This window comes from Rutidosis leptorrhynchoides, chromosome 4, assembly GCF_046630445.1.
Source record: "Rutidosis leptorrhynchoides isolate AG116_Rl617_1_P2 chromosome 4, CSIRO_AGI_Rlap_v1, whole genome shotgun sequence".
In the NCBI taxonomy this organism is placed as follows: domain Eukaryota; kingdom Viridiplantae; phylum Streptophyta; class Magnoliopsida; order Asterales; family Asteraceae; genus Rutidosis; species Rutidosis leptorrhynchoides.
In genome coordinates this window covers 177,028,009-177,045,931 of record NC_092336.1, presented here as the reverse complement: position 1 = coordinate 177,045,931, position 17,923 = coordinate 177,028,009, and the positions used below count along the sequence as shown (strand labels likewise).

The 17,923-nt window shown below is 34.8% G+C and overlaps 1 protein-coding gene across 1 annotated transcript; it reads right to left on the bottom strand.

Annotated features, from left to right (window-relative positions):
* Positions 1 to 714: 714 nt before the first annotated feature.
* LOC139844865 (protein OCTOPUS-like) lies at positions 715 to 2,350 on the bottom strand. The gene has a single exon (XM_071835088.1). The coding sequence runs from the start codon at positions 2,289 to 2,291 to the stop codon at positions 822 to 824; it is 1,470 nt and encodes a 489-aa protein (XP_071691189.1). The 5' UTR covers positions 2,292 to 2,350; the 3' UTR covers positions 715 to 821.
* Positions 2,351 to 17,923: the final 15,573 nt, after the last annotated feature.

Sequence of the window (17,923 nt, the reverse complement as noted above, 5' to 3'; positions counted from 1 at the left end):
TTGATGATGAAATTAGGGTTTTGGAATGAAAAATCGTGCTAAAAACTGCAGCTCTCTCATGAAAACCCTATCCTCTTTCCTTTAATACTTCTCAAAAATTCTGCCTAAAAATAGCGAGGTGCGCCGCACCTTATAGCGTGGAACTCAGGTGCACCGCGCCATAAGGCAGGTGCGCCGCACCTTATAACTGCACTTCTGATCTTCAAGTTCTGAATTTGAATTTTGACTTTTTAGTGTTAAGGTGCGCCGCTTTTGGAGTTTGGTGCGCCGCACCACATGACTGCACTTCCAAAATCATCATTTTTCACTTGGGATTGCCCATTTTGCAATCCATTTCCACTTTGGATCATGCCCTGCACTTTGGTTCACTAAGTAGGCTAGGTTTTGGTCAATTTTACACCAATTTGAGCTTTAAGCCTTAAACCGACACTTTAGTGCAAATGAACAACCTTCGGGCCCAATGATCCTCAAAACCGAATGAAAGGGAGATATTGCGAGATAAAACGTGTATAATTAGAGCAATATCAAGAACCAATAAATTTGAACAACAATATCAACATAAAAAACTTGCATTTGCAAGTAGCCTAAAGTTCATATGCTCACATCTAGGTATGTTTCATATACAGGCAAGTACTATTAAAAACGATATGAGAACATAAAAACTTAAAACTCTATTTTATTCCCATGACTAAAAGAGAATACCAAGCACAGTACAAGTACACATTATGCTATAATTTTTGTGCCACAATACAAGAACACAAACAATATGATGTTACACATTTATTCTACTTTTAGGACAGTTACAGAACTACCTAAACTTTTTAGTTCAGTTGGAAGCCATTGCTGACCATAAATGGACCCCTGTTTTTACCAAATTTACCCCTAGTGTTCCTAAATGGTGTCAAATGCAACCTCAACAAACCGCTCTCGATATCACTGGTCGAATACCGTGTGCTCCTGTTCCGATCCAACTCCAAATCTCTACAACTTTGATCACTTCGGTTTCTAGAATTCACAACACTCGCGTTTCGAACAAGTTTTGACCTTGAATTCTCTTTATCAAATCCATTTTCCGGGATACTTTCTACATTCTTCGTAGCGTCAAGTTTGTGCTTATCACCCCATAAATTACAAACCCTTCTCAACCTACTCGAAATCGCCATTTTATGCCCGTTGGATAATTTCGTCGCACTCGTTTTATTACTCAAAATCGCTCCATTCGAGTTACTCTCAATGTCTTCATTCTTAACGGAATTTAAATTCCAATCTTTCAATTCCTTTTCAGTAATAACTAACTTTGTTCCTTGAAATATAGAATCATTTGTAGGCGAAACTCTAGCATTTGAACCCGATTTCCCCTGCTCACCACCACCTAATCCATCCATTTTTGTACTCGAACATTTCATCGAACTAACACCATCGTCACTTAACGAATTCATCCCCCTATTGACTGGAGCTAAAATCGTGCTATCAACAATCGATAGCATCGGTGTATGCCTTGGAATCGTTCTTGCGATCATATATCCATCGCACGAAGCTCGATGCTCATCAATCGAAAACCTAGGATCATCAACCGATAATCGATTAGCATCAATTGAAAACCGAGGTTCTGTAACACATGATCTTCTACCTAATCCATAATCTGCCACCTCAGATTGACATTGACTATCCCTAAACTGCCCTAAAGGACCTAATTTTGACCTACATTTCTTCTTTTCTTTCTGCTTTTCTCTCCATTTTCTTAATTTCTGACTAAAAATAGAAGCTGCTTCCCAAAAATTCTTTCTTTTTTTACGTAATTCAATTTCCGTTTCGATAATTTCTATCATCGGTCTCCTTTCGCCTTCGTCCGAAGCCCTAATTTCATCATCACATTCATCGGAAGCCCTAATTTCATCACCACCTACATCCAAAACCCTAACTTCCTCATCTTCGTCAATATCCTGAAACCCTAATTTCATCGATTCAACAACAAACAAATCCGATAAACTACTACGGCCCCTAACATCACACGATTTCCTTCGCTGATCTATAACATCGATATCAACCACCTTACATTTATCAGCAGCAACAGATTTACTTCGCCGGAGCTCCCGCGCCGGAGAAACACCATGATCTCTAGTTCGACGACTACACACAACTGTTTTCACAACTGAACCGGAAGCAGACGAGTCAAGACCGGCGAGCCGGTCACGTAAACATAATGGGCAAAATCCGGTTACAGGTTCACTAGAGTGACGGTGACAGGCGGTGAAACAGCGAGTTCTAGTACGAGTTTGAGGTTGCGGCATTATTAATCGTTAGATCATAATTATTAATTATTGACGGTTGGCAATGTGTGATGACAAAAGGAGGATCGGCGAGTGTTACAGAGAGAGCACTGCATAAATAACCCCATAAGTAACTGAAATCTTTCCGTGATGTGGTTTTATAATGTTTAACAAAATTTCAGTTGTTACCCTCAACATTATTTTATTGTAGTATTGCCACAATAACTTCATGAAAATATAATACTTTTTGACATCCATATATCGTAAATAGTCCAGATCCATCACTGCTAGATAGATCTGGTGTATATTCACTAAATTGGTGATAATTTACGTTATTGGCGGAGTTTGAACAGGTGTTTTGGGAGGACGAAAATTATCTAAGGGTAGAATGTAAACTGATAATGAAATAAAGTTAATTTTTTCGGGTTACTTAGAAAAGAGAGAAGTATTTTTACTCAGATGTACGCAGTGTAAACGGATAACTCAATAAATGTCTGTGACCATTTCCTCTGGCAGCCCAAGATATGCTGCTAGTAAATTATTGATGATGTATATTCTGCGATAGACTTCAACATTTCGACTATAAATTTTTTTACGGATTTCAATTTAATTAATTTTCAAAGTCCAAACATATGTAGCTTAAAGGCTACGAATTACATTACTTCCTAAATTTTGTGAGGGCGAGAAACCCTCCATTCCCTCATAAACCTATGCCCTTGATTGTCATTTATAAACAGGATAATAAATATCAACGTACATGGATTAGAACAAGTGTGTATAAGATCACTCGTAGTGGTGAGTGGCGTTTCTTACTCGTGTTTCTTGCATTTTGCATTTTTTCGGTGATTATGATTTATGACATGTTTCTTTTTTGGTGGAGTAGTGGTGGTGTTGGTTTTTGGTGTTGGTTAGGAGTATTGTGATGATGTGTTAAAATATAATTGGGTTAAGTATCAAAAGGGAATAAAAATAATATTTTTAAAATAATAAAAAAACAAGAAACGTGCGTTTCTTTTGGTGTTGGTTTGCAACCGACACCTCAAAGAAACGCCCCAATACGGATAAACTCATGCGTTTCTTTTTGTAAACTCCCAACTTTGTGGCGTTTCCTAACACTGATACAAGTGGTCTAATGAAAATTTTGAAGTTCAAAATTTGTCAATATTTTTAGATCGAAGTATGTTGGAAAATTAAGTAAAAAAATGTATGGTCAAATATTGAAGCGTGTAAAATGTGCACGTGCACAAGGATTAATATATAAAAAGATCAAAAAATATAGCCTAACAATATAATATGTTTTAACCATTTATATATCAAGGTTTATACAGTAAATAAAAACTAAATACTTAAATTCTAAAGTAGCTGACACATTCTCGACTTGTTTCCGTCTCAATTTCAACGTTAACATTCATTAATTCATCTCTTAACTTGTGTGGTACGGAGTATTACTTATTATTTTATTATTCTCGAAGTATATATTTAACAATGTTCATAAAATTCACCGGACGGCCCTAGATGTAGATATGTTGTCTGTATATGTTTTATGTACTTGATTCATAAACATTGGTATATTTTTGAGAGTATGACGAATAATAAACATATGGAATATGCAACATTATGTTATTGCATTTATGACATATAGCCATTTTAATTCCTTTTTTAGCATGGTAGTTCATCAGCATCCTTTTTGCAGAAAATAAAATTGTAACATTGTTCTTACTTATTTTTGAATGTCTTTTAGACGTGGCTAATATCACATGAAATGTAAAATGCCAGTACGGGAAGTTGATGTATAAATGGATGAATGATCCGTTGATCAAGAATATGTTAATTAACTACGTATTAACGATCTTGTTTACATTAATTATCATGCAAAAATGACCCATTTTTAACAAACAAGATCAAATTTTCTAGATTACATACTTAATAGTCGGAGTGTCAAATGAGTCGGCCGTAAAAGTTTTGGGGTAAAAAGTGAAAGTTGATATCTTTTAAAGTAGGAATTGTACTATGGTAGTACTGGTAGTATGCCCTATGTGGTGTTATTACTGACAGCGGGCAGCGGACAGAGTACACGTGCATTCTGCCCAAAAATATAAGAAAACTGTAAATAAATATTTTAGAACTGACCCATGTGTTAAGCGCCGTTTTAGATGTCGTTGTATTAAGCGTTTTTCAAAAAGTATCCGTTTCGAAAGTAGTTAGTTTTGTTTTGTTCAATAAATTTTTTCGAGTGTAACGGTGCTGTCGGAAAAATTTAACTCGCGGCGAACAGAAAGATACGGACTGTCTTGTGTTTAGCGTTTTTAAAAAGTGTCCGTTTCGAACGTGGTTAGTTTCGTTTTGTTCATAAAATTATTTCGAGTTTGATGCTGCCGTCGAAAAAATTTAACTCGTGGCAAGCGGGAAGATACGGGTTGTTGGTGTTTAGCGTTTTTTTAAAAATTGTCCGTTTCGCATATAATTAGTCCCGTTGGGTTCGTAAGATTTTTCCGAGTTGAACGGTGGTCTCGAAAAAATTTAACTCGCACCGAGAAAGTAGATAGGGCCCGTTATAAATTCGGGTGGAATTAACTTCTTTTATTTTAATAAAATTATATATTTATACTTTTAACCCCTGAAAAAGTGTAAACTTGAGGGGCCGTTGTGTAAATATAGCCGAAGTTGAGGGACTGTTTGTAATGTGAACGCAAGCTCAAAACGACAATCCGATATAACTGAAACGACACACATCTCCACCACATTTAGTATATAAAGTATTAATATTAATATTAATATTAATAATACGATGCCTGCCTCGTGTAGCGTTATTGTAGCGACCCTACAAAATCGTCATTGACGGCGCCGCTAACTTAGGTCCCGTTACGTGGTCGTAGTCCCTATATGAGACTCGTTTGACCAAAATTACGTCGCATTCATTTGAAAAGTACAAGACTTGTAAAGTTCAGTTTACCAAAAAGATCGACAACAAGTTTAAGATTTACAAAAATAGTAATGTATAAATGAAATAACTTGCGACATAATTAACTGAAAATCACAGTTGCTATAAATAGCGTAAGTATGTATGTATGCTTGACTCCAAGCAAGAAATCAGAGTGTATGTATGTATGCTCGACCCCAAGCAAGTATGAAAGTACGCGGAAGCATGTATCAAATAGCCAAGTATGAACCTGAGAAACATATAGAAAACTGTCAACGAAAAACGTTGGTGAAATCATAGATGTATTAATAAAAGTTATATTTTGAACCACAAGATTTAGTATTTCCATAAAATTGATCATCCAAAAGTTGCATTCCAAAAGTTGGTTCGCGAGCACCCAATTATCAAGACTTAACGTTTCCTTCCATAGAACCCCATCACAATAGTGTTAGAACATACACTGTTTCTCGAAAATATATTTCAGCCGTAGACGGTAGCGAACCGTCCGTAATGAGGGTTTGTCAAACCCGTATGGCCACACAATTGAGGATTTTTGTTCTAACTCGCTGTGGAATGTTTGTTTCATCGTACTTGTGTTCAAAGTATAAAAGTAAGTAGTACAAAATGTAACAAAGTATATGTTTCTCAGCCCACAATTTAAAAGCATAAAAAGTTGTTGAAAAGGTGGGACTATGATCTCACCTCGAGTGCACGAGTATAAAAGTACTTCACAAAGTAAACGTGTGCATGAAAGTTGCTTATCCTTGACCTAAACAAGTAAATTGTATCAATTAACCGGTTACGACACAAGGTCGGGTGAAATGTGTTCAATTAGTCCTATGGCTCGTTACGACTCGAATAGTATAGCAAGTGAATCACGTTGTCAAGTTTCATGCAAGAATCAAGTATGAACGCATGTTAGAACGTTTGCATAAGTGTTTTGTTAAGTTTGAATAAAAGTCAAACTTGGTCAAAGTCAACGAAAAAGTCAACGGGGTCGGGTCGGGTCCCGGACTATTTTCCTAAGCTTAGAAATCATATATGAGCATGTTGTCCAAGTTTCATGTTGATCGGGGGTGCGTAGCATACTTAGAATTAAGCGAAAAACGACAATTTTGGACAGCCCCTGATAGTTCATCTGGACGACGTCCAAAATGGCTGGACGGCGTCCAGTATTGAAGGCCTGGACGGCGTCCAAAATGCTGGACGACGTCCAAGTCTGAAGGGCTGGACGGCGTCCAAGAATCTGGACGGCGTCCAGATCTGTATCCAGGCCCTGTTTTGCTGCAACAAAGAAATGCACGAACCAAAACTCAAACAATCCCAATTTATGACCCGCAAATAATCAAAACATGTATCCAATATCATTGGGAAGGTATTTTGACAAAGGATACAACTAACCACATATCATCAATCGAGTTTATCATTTACAACAACAAAAACCTCGTCAAGAGATCGTTAAATGTTCATAATCAAAGTCTCAAGTTCGCAAAATGCATTTCATGATTCGGGAATGCAATTTATACATATGATATGCCGTTTTGAAGGTAACGAAACATACAATACAACTAAACACTTACTAACAATGTTTCATAGTATTCAAATCATCACAAGTCCATTTTAAGAGCTATCAAACCCTAGCCAAGAATCACAAAATCAATAATCATGTTAGTGATGTTTTTCAAAATCAACCTACACACCAAATTGAAGCTAGTGATACTAGTAACACAATTAAAACATGAACTTTAACAATTTAACAACATTAACTCATCCAAAATCAAAGATTAAGCACACCCATTTCAATTGTTCATACTAGTTACTCAAAACAACAAATCGAGCAAGTAAATCATATATTCATGGTAGACACGAGCCATAGACACTAACTAACACCATTTCAAATCAAAAACACGAATTTAGAGAAATCTAGAGTTTTAGAAATGTTACCCAAACGAGATGAAGTTGGTATCAAATTGTAGAGGATGAAGAGAGGATTCCAAATACGTAATTTGTTTTGATGTTGGCCTCCTAGATCGAATTTAGATGATGAATGATTGAATTGGGTAAATGTGTGTGTGTTCTTGCTAGAGAGAAAGAGAGAGAGATGGAGATGATTGAATGGTGGTGATTGGGGTGGACTAGTTGACCTAGTCAACTAGTTTGCCCCGTGTCAATTTTAGTCCCTCGAGTTTAGAAGCGGGTGCGGGATTTTACCGAACGAATATTTTGAAAACGCTCGAGTAAACGAGTGATGTTATAATTAAGTAACGGAAATATTATGAACGTTAGTCAACGGAAACTACGAATTTAGATAACGGAAGATATTATCAAAAAAAAAAGACGGTCGTTAAAATAATTTAACGGAAAAATGCGGGATGTTACATTACCTACACCTTAAAAGAAATTTCGTCCCGAAATTTAGTTGAAAGTAGTAGTCGTTGTTCCTTCATCGAGATCGTGCGTTGCCCATTCTACGGATAAGTGAAAGTACTTCATCGGGCATTTCAACGAACTTTGACAGTCGGGGTTTTACGTTGTTTCAGAGTTTGGTTTCATGATTCAAAATTTCAACAGGTTCTCCTAGGAAGGAAAGTTTGTCATCGATAGTAGGTTCGTCGAAGAGGGTAACAAGTCCTGGTTTCGCAAGGCACGTCTTTAAGTTTGATACGTAGAATGTGGGATGTACGGAGACTCGAATGAGTTGAAAAATCTAAACGGCTAGTAACGAGTCCGAAACGCCCCAGGATTTTAAAAGGTTTTGTGTATCGCGGATTTAGCTTCCTACGTTTCCCGAAACGGATTGCACCTTCCTAAGGTGCGACTTTTAACGTTACGCGGTTACCCACTTGGAATTCGAGAGGTCCACGTCTAACATCGGCATAGCTCTTTTGGCGACTACGGTCCGCCTTGAGCCTTTCTTGGATTTGAACGATCATAACGGTTATCTCATGAATGAGTCCGGGTCCGGTGGTTTGCATGTCAACTACTTCGGTTCGACAATTTAGAAAATGACAATTGTGGCTATACGAGTTCTCGAAAGTTGTGGCGTTAATACTCGAATGAAAATTATTGTAGTACTAGAATTCGGCTAAAGGCAAATACTTTTCTCAAGTGAATTTGAAGTTGATAACGCAAATTCGTATTACAGTTTTCAAGGTTGAATTGTACATGTGCTTTGTTCGTCGGTTTGTGGATGATACGCGGTACTCATGTCTAAACGTGGTCCCGAGACTTTTGTAAGGCACTACTAAATCTAGAAGTGAAACAAGGATCTCGATCCGAAACGAGGTACATTTCCTTAAGATAAATTTGAATAAGTTTGTTAGGACTTGAAAACTTTAGTTAGAACAAGTTTTTGTTTCTCAAGAATTTCGCGCCGCGGAAGATTTATCGGTTTTCGAAAATGTTTGTTAGGACTATTCACCCTCGTGGTGAATACTAGTATAACGTGAAGAGTCTCTCTCTCCATTGAGAGTTTAGAATAATGATTTCCTTAAACGGAAGTACGAGTGTAATGCGAGAGAAATTTCCGCCTCGATGTGAGCATACCAAACAGTTTGTAGTTCGTTGATAAAACTATGCGAAAACGAGATAGTATACACGTATAACATACGTCTGATGTTGAAGAATTTGCCGTTCATTCGGAAGCATAACTATGGTTCGACAATAATCGAAGATGTGTCCCGGGTATGGTTGTTATCAGTATTCTCGGAGTTTTCGGATATCCAATCAAGAAAGATGAAGTCATGTACATGGCACATGGTGGTGATTAGGTTGATCGAGTCCAACCACCATCACGTGTCATTAGAACTTTGGTATGACTTACCGTAATATAACCACGTTGATCGAGTGTCGTTATATTACGCTAACTCATACATCCATTCCCACATCACTCCATAGATTCAAGTTCGTATAATCATAAAGTTTTAAAATGAACAAAGTGTAACGATGTCTCTATCGTGACTCGTATTGAATCGAAAGAATTAGTGCAACTCGGAAGGAGCGTTTCCCGAGGGAAGTGTATAAATGATTGTTCACGTCAATGCGGTTCAAGTCAAACAATAATGTCCTTAGGCACGAAAAGAGTAACGAATTATGATAACGAGTAGTACTCAACCGTAGTGATAAGTAGTGACGACGATACTCACCTAGAGTAGTGATGGTAGTAACAAGAAGTGGTAGATAGTGAAGAACACTGGTGTGGCACCGATAGTAAGTTGAGACGGTGGCGAATAACAATCTGGGAGACAGAGTTCCCGAACAAGTGTGACTAATGAAGTCGTTGTCATCCTTTCGTGTATGAATCTTGAAATTAACGTGGTTTACCAGAAAGTGGCAGAATACCGATTCGTATGATGAAAGTTTGGTATCATTAAGAAGTTTGCCTAAGAATGATTTAAGTATAATGCACAAGTAGTCAAGTAAGTGCTATCTATAGCAAATGTATGTCAGAATGCAATGGCTAACAATCCGGTTGTAGTCTAGATTCACTAATGCGTCCTAACGACTCTGTCAGACACACTAATACATATCCTAGTTCCCTACAACCAATGTGAAGACCCATCCTAATCCATCCGGACGAAGTCCATATCGATTATAAACGATTCACAACAGTTGATTACATCGCGAGGTACTTGACCTCTATATGATACATTTTACAAACATTGCATTCGTTTTTGAAAAGACAAACTTTCATTACATTGAAAGTTGACAGGCATGCATACCATTTCATAATATATCCAACTATAATTGACTTGATAATAATCTTGATGAACTCGACGACTCGAATGCAACGTCTTTTGAAATATGCCATGAATGACTCCAAGTAATGTCTATAAAATGAGCAAATACACAGCGGAAGATTTCTTTCGTACCTGAGAATAAACATGCTTTAAAGTGTCAACCAAAAGGTTGGTGAGTTCATTAGTTTAACTTAAACAATCGTTTCCATCATTTTAATAGACCACAAGATTTCAGATTTCCATTTCTCATAAACATACGTCCCATGCATAGAGACAAAAATATCATTCATATGGATTGAACACCTGGTAACCGACATTAACAATATGCATATATAAGAATATCCCCATCATTCCGGGATCCTCCTTCGGACATGATATAAATTTCGAAGTACTAAAACATCCGGTACTTTGGATGGGGCTTGTTGGGCCCTATAGATCTATCTTTAGGATTCGCGTCAATTAGGGTGTCTGTTCCCTAATTCTTAGATTACCAGACTTAATAAAAAGGGGCATATTCGACTTCGATAATCCAACCATAGAATGTAGTTTCACGTACTTGTGTCAATTTCGTAAAACAGTTATAAAAGTTGCGCATGTATTCTCAGCCCAAAAATATAAAGGGTAAAAAGGCAAATGAAACTCACCATACTGTATTTTGTAGTAAAAATACATATATCATCATTGAATATGTGTAGGGTTGGCCTCGGATTCACGAACCTATATTAATTATATATATATTTATGTTGATCAATATTTGTCTAACAAATTAGGTTAAGTCATAGTGTACCACAATCCTAATGCTCGAGTCTGACTCAACAGTATAGTAACATGTTATATTACTCATGTTTAGTTAAAATTTTAGTAAAAGGTGACGTGTGAAACAACGTATCACAAATGGTTTCATAATCATAAAATAGTATTTTAGTTTTTAGAGAAAGTCAACACAAAAATATTAACTGAAAAGTTAACGGAAAAGTCAAAGTTCAAGGTCAAAAGTCAAAGGTTAAAGTAAAAACGAGGTCGCATGCAAAAACACAATAACTTATACAAAAAAAGATTTTTCGGTCAAACATGACTAAACGGCCACTTCAGCGATTTTTAGAAAAATTATCGGAACTCCGATTGATAAACGGCCAAAGATAAAAGTTACACATTACCAAAAAGGATTAAGCATAAATTTTACAGAAGTAAACTAAACCTAGACAACTCGTAGTTGCCAACGCGGTTTCGGCGTTTCAAAGTTAATTTTTCAGCTTTAATAAATTTACAAAAGTGACCGAGTAGCCTACTTTGGAGATTTTTAGAAAATTCCTCGAGCTTTAATAAATAACAATAATAATAATAATAATAATAATAATAATAATAATAATAATAATAATAATAATAATAATAATAATTTAATTAATATACATAATACTCGGTAATAGAAAGAAGATGAAAATGAACCAGAGTGAGATGTGTTCAGTTTTTATAGCATGTAGTCACCAACTTTTCACTATGCGATCTTTACAGCACATATCCATTAAGGACTACCGACACTTCATTTCACCTACTACATATCACTCGTTTAAGACATATGATATGTAATTTAATATATATTAATTAATATATAATATATTTAATCTTTAGAATTAATTAAATATTATATTATATTTACGCTCATGGTAAAAATATAATTTTTACAAAAATGACACGGTCGTGGTCTCACGACTCATGTACCACTTTCGGTTTTTCGGGCGCACTTTCGTACATTTAGAAAACTAGCCTTTTACGTTACGCGACGTGTACCTTTTACAAAAATTAGACTTACTCATCAATAAATTACCTTTATAAAAATATAACTTATAAAATTGAGTGTTGTGGTCATTTACTTCCATAAATCAAAGTCTCGTTGTTCGTCAAAATATTTTATTTTAAACTAAACGTTTTGTGACATGTACCTTTATTAATAACTAGACTTAAATTAATTAAAAACTAACTCACTCAAAGTGTAACTTAATCTTTTGAGTGTTTTGATCATTTCCTTTTATAATTCATAAACTTGTTAATTATCAAAGCCTATTTATTAATATTAGTTTAAAATCAAAACGTTTTATGACTAGTTTAAATTAAAATTTTATAATCTTATACACATTTTTGAAATATTTATCTTATAACATACTAGTTATCCTTTCAAAACTAATTATATATTTTAAGATCATTTACATTATCAAAAATCCTATAACGTTTATGCTTTAAAACTTAATTTGTTTTCATTCTTTTATGCGTAAATGTTTAGTTTAATTTTCTTAACTTTCTAAATAATATATCTTAATATAACATATCAAATGGGTTTATCTAGTCAACGAATCTTATCCCAATTATTCTTTCTATATGATAAATCGAGTATTATGAAATTCAATTCTCCACTAACTTTTGTCTAACTCCCAATAAGTGATACTTTGTTCTTACTTGTAAATCACTTTACCATTTATTCCGAATACCGTTAAAAGTAAGAGTTTTCTAATTCAAAGTGGACCTCATAACAGAGACTCGAAATCATAATTCAATGTATCTGATAATTCAATCATTTGATATTATCTTTTAATCTCGTTGATAAACTTACATCAAACAAATACGTTCATGTAAAGTATTATTTATTCAATACCTTGATAACATTTCCAAGTTCATAAAATAGATCTCATAGCTTATATTCATATAACTAATCCGTTCAATGTTTTATTAATATATCTCCATTTAATAATCACACATGTATATGTATATATATTTATTTACACATAATTGTTCGTGAATCGTTAGGCATGGTTAAAGGATATTTGATTACAGAAATATAGTTTCAAAACTTTCGAGACTCAACATTACAGATTTTGCTTATCGTGTCGGATATATATAAAGATTAAAGTTTAAATTTGATCGGAAATTTCCGGGTCATCACATTACCTACCCGTTAAAAGAAATTTCGTCCCGAAATTTGATCGAGGTCGTCATGGCTAACTAATAAAATGTTTTCATGACGAATATGAATCGATAATAGAGTTTTATCATAATTGAGTGATATAGATAAAACGATTTGTTTTTGTGAAGAGCATGAATGAAGCTATCACCTAAGAGTGAAAATGAATAAATGCAGGTTTGACCTAACAGGTGGCGTAGTCAAGATTGATTTCCGAAATCTAAGGAATTTAGAAGAAATCTTCATATTAAGATTTGATTCTTCGGTAATTAAGGAGATTCAGATCTTCTCTGATTAAACGCGATAATCTGCTTCGATTGCTCTGTCGAAAATTTTCCTATAAATCCACCCTCTCCTTTTCCTTACAACTCACACCTTCTATTCTTTCTTTCTCAATTCCTACTTTAAAGTATTCGTTAATATGCTTCATCCCATCCTGATCCTTGATATCCTCTTAACTTGCATATCTGTCATCCTTCTTTTTAATCTGCCACCAGAAGAATCTATTTACTTCTACTATACTCTTGGGTTTATAGTGTTTCTAGTTCTCCCATGTCTTTACATTGTTATATGCATCGATATATACGGGTTGTAATTTCCGGGTTGTTGTTAGATTTTACACCTTCCCTTATATTTCGATGTCCCTGCTTCTGTCTTCTATAGTCATCGTCATCCATAGTTAATGCTCTCTTCTATTTGCTGCGGTTTATACCCCGAATTTCTATTTCGGAGCTTTGTCCCTTCATTTCTTCTTCTTGCGATTAAATAGCTCTCGTAATGGTCCGGAATTCGTATGTATGGATTTCAGAAGGAATATAGTAATTGTTCTAAGAAAGAAAGGGCAATGGTAAATCCTGATTTTGTTAAATTACCAGAATACCCTGAAAAAGACCGAATCATCAAGAAATAGTTCCTTGATATGTTTAGAGATTAAGTAGAATGTAAGAATCGTGTAAATGGTACATGATGACGGTATATTCTGTGAATCATCACGTCCATTAGAAACTTAGCATGAATTACCGTAATATAATGACGTTGATCAAGTGTCATTATATTATACTAACCCATGCATTAGTTCCCAACACTACTTCAAAAACATTCATATTTGAATTTTTCAGAATTTAGCAACTAACACAGTTTCTTTTATGTTGCAGATATTACGGAGAGATAAATGATCTCATATAAGAATAGTTGTGATAATATTTCCAGAAATATGGAGAATATGTATAATGGAAGATACGAAGATACCTTATAATATATAAGGTAAGATGATGATGAAGAATATCTGTCTGTGAAGGTTTAAACTAAGGGGTAATGTGTTTGATAACTATTTCCGCAGACACTGAATCATTTGGATTCTTTGAAGGTAGATTCAGTCCTTGTGATTTATCCACAGCTTTCTTCATAGTTTCGCATAATCTGCTTTTCGGTACTATATTTTCTATTGAATGTTTCCAATATATTGATACACAGGAAGCACGAAGAGGTATATAATTTCGGACGAGAATATTTATGAAAATATCCTCAGAAATATCAAAGATATTGATGATGATATTTTGGAATTTCTAAGTTCTACGGTTGATGGAGAAAGATTTTCCGCAAGATTTTAACATGACTTCGGAGCAAGATATTCTCTAAAGATTTCAACGGATCCAGAATTACCTGAATCCTTTGAATATAGGATTTGGTCCTTGTATTTGTCCTTGGTCTCCTTCATGGGTAACTCAATCTGTTTTTCAATACCCAATTTTCTATCGAGCGTTCCTAACACTCCTTTCTTTATCATCAAACTTTTGTCCGTTTAGACCATCTACCATTTTTCTGTTTCCTCTGCATTTAATGCTATGATATCTGAATCATCGGTTATTAATCCGAGGTGGTTTCAGGAGAATTGTGTTTTTAGATGATTAAACGCTGATGGTAATATGATGGAATATGAAAGGTTACCTGGTAACAATAAAAGAGTACGCGTATATATAAACGTTATAATAAGGTTGTTTCGTACGAAAAGTCGAAGTTGACTTGTTGGAGCTGTGACAAAATTGGCTAATTTTGAAAAGGGATCGCAAAGTTGTTTTTGTTAATAAATGCCAAAGATCTGACGCGGCTACGTGTTGAACTTTTACTCAATTGCCGAGAGTTTCTCAGGTGCATAACTATATGCATAAATCTTTCCTTCCGTAGGTGAAGTGCGGTTGATTCATCCTATCGATTGAGGTGTTTTCAAGAATCATGAAAGGTTTGAACGCAGAATGTAATCGTGAAGATACAAATGAGGTTTAAGACGAAATCAAGTGGCAAACTTGAAGAATTGTTTAGTTTCATATGTTATATTCAATATTTTAATTCATTTTAATTGTCCAATGTTATTAGTCCATAGTCGATAGTCCACAGTTGACAGTGCAATCATTCATATATAGTTTAATATGTAATATTTGAATTAATTAATACGTATCGTGACCCGTGTACATGTCTCAGACTCGATCACAACTCAAAGTATATATATTATTATAGAATCAACCTCAACCCTGTATATAGAGAACTCGATCATTACTGCATATAGAGTGTCTATGGTGATTCCAAATAATATATATAGATGTGTCGATATGATATGTCAAAACCTTGTATACGTGTCCCGATATTTAAAGTGCGTAAAATAAATAACAGAAATTAAATGACGATAAATAAAGTGCGTAAAGTAAATAACAGAAATTAAATGACCTTAAATAAAATTGCGAGAATATAAATTGCGATAAATAAATTGTGATAAATAAAATGTAATACGGAATTAACAGTTAGCTAGGAACAGTTAGCTAGGATTTTGTTAGCGTGGTTTCTTAATAAAATTTAATATTGTTAATTAGTCTGTTTCTAATCAATTTTTATTGTGTCCATTATTTCTTCATTATGCCACTTGTTGGATTCTGATAGGTCAAAATTCAAATATGAAATTGAATTTGAATGAAAATAGTTATTCTTTGGTGAATGGATAAGTATCCCGGTGGTTGTAAATAGGATAGTGAATAACTGTTGAATCAGATTCGAAGAATATACAGTGTAACTTATTAATGTGAAATTTAAATATTCCTCGGGTATTACCTACCCGTTAAAATATTTTTATTATTAACAGTTTGTACAAAAGAATTTTTAATTACAATCTTTATGAAAACATATATACATATATATTTTCTTCAAATGTAATCATGAATTTAATGAGTTAACATGATATTAAACTCATTTAGTTTTCAGTTGGAACTAGAATAAATAATCTCTAAAACATTAGAGATTACATAATCACCATGTCGAACGAAGATAACTGATGTAGAATGTCATGTAGAATGATGATTATACTCGAGGTATAGATTGAGATGTTGAGGCATGTGATATTGAAATTTGGGTTGTTGGTGGTACTGTTGGTGCTGGTGATTTGGATGAAGCTGGTACATTTTGCACCATATTTTCCAAGACTACAACTTATGCGCGAAGTTCGTTAACTTCTTCTATTACACCGGGATGATTGTCGGTTCGGACGAGCGGATGAATGAGGTTTAAAATCTGAGATAGTATATGATCGTGATGAGATACTTTGGAAATGAGAGAGAAAATGGTGTCTCGAACAGGTTCTCCGGTAAACGTTTTAGGTTCATTGTCAAGAGGTGAATTTGGTTAGTGGAAATGATCGCCTTCTTCGCGTTTCCATTGATTAAGTCGACTACGAACTCATCTCCAATTCATTCAGAATAGATGATGGCTAATTGATCGATTCATTCTGATTACTCTGCTTTCGGAGCTCGAGTGGAAATCCATATCGAAATAGCTGTCGGAATAACTATCGAAATAGCTATCGAAATCTGATGGACTCGAACTGGTTGAGGGATTCATCTCGTACGATCAGATGAAGGATTTTCGATAAGAAATAGATTATAGGATGTAGATTAGTACCCTGCAATACATAATTTACATATGCATATATAATACTAAAATCCCATAAGCTACGGAGGAATCTACGGAAGCTGTCAGGCAAAGGTAACAATAACAGATACGCTAAGATATGAATTTAACTATACACTGTCTATGCAATAAAGGCAGTAAGACGTGTCTTAGACTTTAAGGATGATAAGCAAATAATTTTTCGATACTAAATGATAAGCAAAACTTTTGACATGCAAACACGGTCGAAGTCCAGACTCATTAATGCATTCTAACGACTATCAGTTAGACTCACTAATGCAAGACCTGGTTCGCTAAGACCACCGCTCTGATACCAACTGTGAAGACCCGTCCTAATCCATCCGGACGAAGTCCATATCGATTATAAACGATTCACAACAGTTGATTACATCGCGAGGTACTTGACCTCTATATGATACATTTTACAAACATTGCATTCGTTTTTTGAAAAGACAAACTTTCATTACATCGAAAGTTGACAGGCATGCATACCATTTCATAATATATCCAACTATAATTGACTTGATAATAATCTTGATGAACTCGACGACTCGAATGCAACGTCTTTTGAAATATGCCATGAATGACTCCAAGTAATATCTATAAAATGAGCAAATACACAGCGGAAGATTTCTTTCGTACCTGAGAATAAACATGCTTTAAAGTGTCAACCAAAAGGTTGGTGAGTTCATTAGTTTAACTTAAACAATCGTTTCCATCATTTTAATAGACCACAAGATTTCAGATTTCCATTTCTCATAAACATACGTCCCATGCATAGAGACAAAAATATCATTCATATGGATTGAACACCTGGTAACCGACATTAACAATATGCATATATAAGAATATCCCCATCATTCCGGGATCCTCCTTCGAACATGATATAAATTTCGAAGTACTAAAACATCCGGTACTTTGGATGGGGCTTGTTGGGCCCGATAGATCTATCTTTAGGATTCGCGTCAATTAGGGTGTCTGTTCCCTAATTCTTAGATTACCAGACTTAATAAAAAGGGGCATATTCGACTTCGATAATCCAACCATAGAATGTAGTTTCACGTACTTGTGTCAATTTCGTAAAACAGTT